At 41.6% G+C, this 6,579-nt stretch overlaps 1 protein-coding gene across 1 annotated transcript in view; it reads right to left on the bottom strand.

Moving 5' to 3' along the window:
- The window catches only part of PHF10 (PHD finger protein 10), a 23,393-nt gene extending 17,088 nt beyond the window's left edge, over window positions 1-6,305 (bottom strand). Inside the window, 1 exon segment of the mRNA XM_010075153.1 lies at window positions 6,205-6,305. Within this exon segment, the coding sequence (XP_010073455.1) occupies window positions 6,205-6,257 (53 nt within the window). The 5' untranslated portion in view covers window positions 6,258-6,305.
- Between the last annotated feature and the right edge of the window lie 274 nt (window positions 6,306-6,579).

Below are 6,579 nucleotides of genomic sequence, written 5' to 3'. Positions count from 1 at the left end.
AAATTAGTGACAATGAACCAATATAGAATTCCAGGGGGGCATGAAGAGATCTCACAGACAATTAAAGATCTATTGGATGCAGGAGTTTTAAAATCAGCTACCACAGCTTGGAACAATCCGGTGTGGCCTGTCAAAAAGTGATGGGCCATGGAGAATGACCGTAGATTTCAGGGAATTAAATAAGCACACCCCGCCTCTTATAGCAGCCGTAACACATACTGTTACTCTAATAGAAAAAGTTCAAAAGCATCCTGGAACTTGGTATGCTCTAATTTATTTAGCTATGTGTTTTTCACAATTCCAACTGCAGAAGAAAACTGGGATCAGTTTATATTTACATGGCACAGGCGACAGTATACTGTCACCCGGTTGCCTCAGGGGTGGCTGCATAGCCCCACCATCTGTGATCAAACTGTACCTGAGCATTTGGATGAGATAAAGCTGCCTCCTCATATGCAAATAGTCCATTATATAGATGATGTTTTGATTCAAGGAACAGTGAGGAGGAAGTGCAACAAATGCTTGAAATCATGATGGAACACATGAAACAGAAGGGATAGGAAATCAATCCTGACAAAATTCAAGGGCCAGCCCAAACAGTAAAATTTTTAGGAATTCAGTGGCACTGTGGGCATAGGGAAATATTACCCAAAGCCCGACAGAAAATTTTGGATTTTGCAGTACCGCAAAATAAAAAGGAGGCACAGAGATTCATTGGATTATTTGGCTTTTGGCGGCAACACATTCCTCATTTAGGACAAATTTTGGCCCCTTTGTATAAAGTAACACGGAAAAAATATGAATTTGAATGGGGGAATGAGCAACAAGCTGCTTTTGAACTAGCAAAAGAAGCTATCCAGCAGGCTTTAAATTTGTGGCCTCTGCAGGATGGAGAAGTAGAATTGAATGTGTCAGTGAATGGATCACACGCTAATTGGAGCCTCTGGCAAAAACAGGGAAAGAAAAAGGTTCCCCTGGGATTTTGGAGAAGAAAATTGCCAGAGGGAGGAAACAATTACACTCTTTTTGAGAAACAACTCCTGGCATGTTATTGGGCATTAGTAGAAACAGAACAACTTACAATAGGACATGAAGTGGCTCTTCGCCCTGAAATTCCTATCACGCAATGGGTTAAAAGTTCCCCAAAACCCCATCGAATTGGGCATGCTCAAGAATCAAGTATCATAAAGTGGAAATGGTATATTCAGGACAGAGCCAAAGTGGGAGTGGGTGGGGTAGCTACCCTCCACGAGAGAGTAGCTACTGCCCCCAGGAGGGATAAAGAGGTAAACCCCGATTTCACAGTAGAACAGGAATCCCCACTGCGATGGGGAAAGACTTTATATCAATCAACTCCCTCTGAAAAAGAACATGCTTGGTTTACTGATGGATCAGACAAGTACATAGGAGGGAAGAGATTTTGGAAAGCAGTAGCTTACCATCCTCATTCAGAAAAATTTTTAGAAACAAGAGGAGAAGGAAAAAGCAGTCAATATGCTGAACTATATGCAGCCTATATGGCTTTGAAAGAAGATGATTTAGGAGAATGCCATCTATATACTGATTCCTGGACTGTAGCTAATGGGTTAGCTACCTGGCTGCCAACACGGGTAGCCAGAGATTGGAAAATATATTCCAAGAAGGTCTGGGGAAAGGAACTGTGGAAAGACATTTGGGAAATGGTCCAGATGACTACAGTAACTGTGTTTCACGTTGATGCCCGTAGTAACACAGACACTTTAGAATGACTTTATAACTCTGTTGCAGACAACCGGGCAAAGATTTCCCAAGCCGGACTGGCACTCCCTCTGAAGAAGGATCATGAAGGCTTGGCAAAATGGGCACACCAAAAGTGCGGGCACCTCGGAGAAAAAGCCACTTACAGGTGGGCACAAGAACGTGGCATAACAATGTCACTTGATATGATCAAAACTGTAATTGCCCGATGCCCTGTGTGCCAACACACTCATAAACACCCAGTGCCAAACATTGTGAAAGGACAATTGGGGAGAGGAAAACTGCCAGGACAAATTTGACAAATGGATTATATTAGACCTTTACCCCAGGACCGAGGATGTAAATATATCTGTGCTACTGTAGATACATATTCTGGACATTTGATTGCCCATCCTTGTAAGAAAGCCACCCATCATAGTACCATCTGTACTACAGAAATAATAATTTTGTACTATGGGATTCCGTTACAAATTCAAACAGACAATGGGTCTCACTTTCGAAACAAATTTGTTCAACAACATGCTGAGCAGCAAAATATACAGTGGATTTTCCATATACCATATTATCCACAAGCTGCACGATTGACTGAACGAATGAATGGGCTGTTAAAGGAGCAGCTGAGAAAACTGGGAGATGGGAACCTGTCCAGGTGGAGAACCCATCTCACAGATCCTTAATAACAGGCCCACTGGGGAGATGGAAATCCCCCTGATGCGCATGACTACACCTAATTTGCACATAAAACCTTTAACAGTGAGTGAGACTTTGACATATTGGGAAATTGTCCCAGGTGCAATGGCCCCTCACTGGGCCACCCCAGAAGCTGCAGGATTAGATCTTCATGCATTAGAATTGATCAGGATAAATCAGAAAGAGACGAGAGTTATCGATACAGGAACAGGAATTCAAATTCCTCCAGGACTTTTTGGCTTAATAACTGCTCGCTCGAGCCTAGCCTTGAAAGGTATCCATGTCATGGGAGGGGTGATTGATGCAGATTATCAAGGGGAAAGTAAGGTAATCTTACTGAACAATGGTGAACAAGATTTGATTATTCAACCCCATGACAGGATAGCACAGTTATTGATATTGCCAGTCCTGAAAACAGTTGTGAAAAAAGGGGATCCCCCACAAGTTACCACTGTCCGTGGAGATAAAGGGTTTGGATCCACCAGCCTGAATAACGGAGCTAAAGTATGCGGTCAAAGGCCAAATGGCCCTCCTGAACCGGCTGAAATAGTAGCCAGTGGAAAAGACAATACTGTCTTAATAATGAAACCTGGGCAAGAAAAATGGGAATATGTCCCTGCCACTAAGTGTTATTTGCGAGAATAACTAGATGGTATAGAATTTTGTTTTGCAGATCCTGCACGATTAAAATTACCTGTTTACTGCAACGGCCTATTTGGAAGAGGATGCTACCTGCGCAGCCTGATACAGACAAGAAAACCAGTGCGACCATCGATTGATTTTTCATCACAGACAACAGAGGACACTTTAATAATGAAACTACTGCTGGTATTAATGACTTTATGCTATCTTTGTAATCAAAGTGTGAGCTGGGAATATAGGTTTTTACTTCTAGGAGAAGAGATCGAAGCCACCTTTAACCTCAGCAACTGCTGGGTGCGTGGAAGTCCAGGAGGATCTGAAGAATGGCCTTGGTTGGCCCAGACAGTTCACCCCAAACGGTGAGTCAGCAAACTAAGTACAGTTCACAATGGAACGGGATTCTGGACTGAGGATGCTGATCCCTGGCGACTCCACTTCACTAGGAAAGGATTTTATTGCCTTAATCGGACAAGGGAAAAAGGGGTATATGTGGGAAAAAGTGTTTGTGAATGGACTTTATCTCCAGGGTATGAATGCATTGACCCTGAATGTTCCCCTAGTGATTGCTATAGACACCAAGGGAGAATGAACCAGACACACATGAAACTTACTGATAACCGCTGGGTGGAATGCCCTGGGGAGGGTTGTAAAGCGGTCCACCAGGATAAGTTCTATTCTTCTCAGGGGATGGAATGCCAAATGGATAATACTATACACAAAACCCCTGTACCACGCATGTACCATTGGGCATGGCAGCATGAGAACAGGACTCAAACCTGGGTTAACAGGTATTGGTCCAAATATCATGCGAGTGGACGTGACTGGGAGTGGAAAGCTCATGCAAAGGCTAGTAAATCGTGTAAAACCCCAGCTACTGCAAAAAAGGGCCCCTTGAGGGCAGGAAGCCATTTTTATTTTGAACAACCAATAGACTCTGAAACATGGGAAGGTCCCTTTCCCACTAGATCCTGGGCTTTGAAAGGTCACTATTGGATTTGTGAGCAACACGCTTACAGAAGATTGCCTCCAAACTCGTCAGGAATATGTTATGTAGGATATATTAGACCCCTGTTTTTCCTACTGCCACAAGCCCAGGGAAATCACTTGGGAGTTAAGGTATATGACAACTTAATCAGAGAAAAATGATCAATTGACGCTTCTGTGGTCAGGGGAGGCTCCGAAAAATTAGGAAAGGATGAATGGCCACCTGAGAGAATTATAAAACACTATGGACCAGCTACCTGGAATCCTAATGAAATAATCTCAGGTGCCAGAGAACCCATTTATAACTTAAACCAGACAATTAGACTACAGGTTGTTTTGGAAATAATAACCAAACAGCTGCAGCTCTTGACCTCTTAGCAGACCAGTCCACTCAAATGAGAAATGCTATTTTACAGCACCACATGGTCTTAGATTATCTCTTAGCAGAAGAAGGGGGAGTCTGTGGAAAATTAAATGAACCCAATTGTTGTTTGCAAATTGATTACAGAAAGGTAGTAAAACAGATAACAACAGAAATGAGAAAGCTAGCTCACGTACCTGTCCAAACATGGAAAGGTGTGAAATTAGATATGTTTTCCTGGCTGCCAGAGGGACCATGGGTTAAACAAGTATTTTTATTTTTCCTTTGTGCAGCCGCTGCTTTAATTTCTATACGATGTCTTATTCCCTGTTTTATGCTATTGATTAAGCATGTTGTAGGAAGAATGCAACTTGTAGCTCTGACGGATGAGCAAAAGATAATTGAAGGGCACAAAGTCAGGCCTTTATGCATAACTCCTAAATCTAAAAATATATTCACAGAATAAATGGTATAGAGGTTGTGGTTCACCTATAAGTCACAGGACCAATTGAAATACTAGGGCCTGAGCAGTGAGGCCCTGAACCAAAGTTGACCTCCAGGTGAACCTCACAACCTAACAATATACCTAATGTATCATATTGATCACATCTGCAATGTATAACCTTATGAATATATGCCAATTTAGAAAAGCTTTTGTTGTAATGCTTACAGAGCATTGCTGTAACGCTTGCTGTAAGATAATAGTTGTGTAAGGGCAGCCCCACTTGCCAAAGAGAGATAAACCTATCTCAAACCTTCAAAGACCTCTACATGACAGAAGGTAGCAGGGCGGTGATGGGCATTGTTTTAAAGACACATAATCAAAGACAACCAGACACCTTTACTTCTTCTTAACCTTTTCTCGGGCTCTGGCCAAACGCCGGAAAAAGTTAACAAGGAAAAAGCAGCTTAAGACAGAACGCTGTTTATTTAACTGTATAAAAGCGGTGACCATTTGCAGGGAAATTTGGAAGCCTCCTCTTTGCAGTGGATGCACCATATAGAGATTTCCCAATTGCTGGGATGAGTTCTCCAAATCCTTCGCTGTAAACGGGCTCCCCAGCAGCTGCAGATCTGGATGATTGTAATACAGGGCAATTGGTGATGTATCTTTCTTAATCACTATTGCTAACTCTATGTAGTAATGATTAGGTGCATTGCCTTACTTTCTGCTTGCTATAGTAGTTTGCTTGTTGTCTTGCTGCTTTATCTTATCTTGCTTTACTTTCCCTGTACTATTTTCCTCATTACTTTGTCACTTTGGACATAAGTAAAAGTTTACTTTTTTTTTGGTGCCTGATTCCTTTGTGCTAACCCCATCAATTGGCAAAACAGTTGGACAAGCACTTTAGAACTCTGTATCCTGTTAACCCATTTCAAAGTGAATTTGTTACAGCCCACCTCACATGGATTTCTCCAAACCCACATTCATCAATATGCTGAGGGACAGAACACAAAGAAAGGGATATCCATGACAGTGGACAGAACAGCAGGAAAGACAGGTACTACGGTGTCAAAATATATTAAAAAAATATGTAATGCTCTAAAATCATGTGAGTTGTGCTTCTGATGGTCAATTAGATGCAGAACATTTTGTGTCATTTTAAAATAAAATGTCTTAAAATATGCTGGGAGAAAAAGACAGCTACCTAACCCATAGGACATGCCCTCAGTTCAGAAAGATATGTGAAGAATACACAAGCAAAGAAAGAAGAGCTAATAATTAAGTGTATCAAACAATACAATAACACTAGTAATAAAAAAGTGGGAATTGTAAAAAATGGTACTACCCAAGGTCTTGACTAGAAGTTTCACAGCTCCGAGAACTGTCCCCTGAGCCCATACGTCGTCTTTTGGATGGCTGGCTGCCGTCATTGGAATTTTCTTCTGTGTCATCCTGAAACGAAAATGAAGACAAACATTAAAAAAAAAAATCTGGAGTATTCCACTGATAATGTAAAACATCAAAAAAATATTGCAAGGCAATCCACAGTTTAAATATATCTGAACTACTAACCTATTTAATAACCCTCTTTACAGCCAACTCACAGGATAGTTTACACAGCAAATTACTCTTTGCTATAAACTGGCTGTATGACACCCGGTGGCACATAAGGAGAATCGGGTAGTTTCTCACCTGTTGCGTATGTGGAGCACTGAATGGA

Source organism: Pterocles gutturalis, unplaced genomic scaffold (assembly GCF_000699245.1).
Source record: "Pterocles gutturalis isolate BGI_N339 unplaced genomic scaffold, ASM69924v1 scaffold10487, whole genome shotgun sequence".
Lineage (NCBI taxonomy): Eukaryota > Metazoa > Chordata > Aves > Pterocliformes > Pteroclidae > Pterocles > Pterocles gutturalis.
This window is presented reverse-complemented; position numbering and strand designations above follow the sequence as displayed.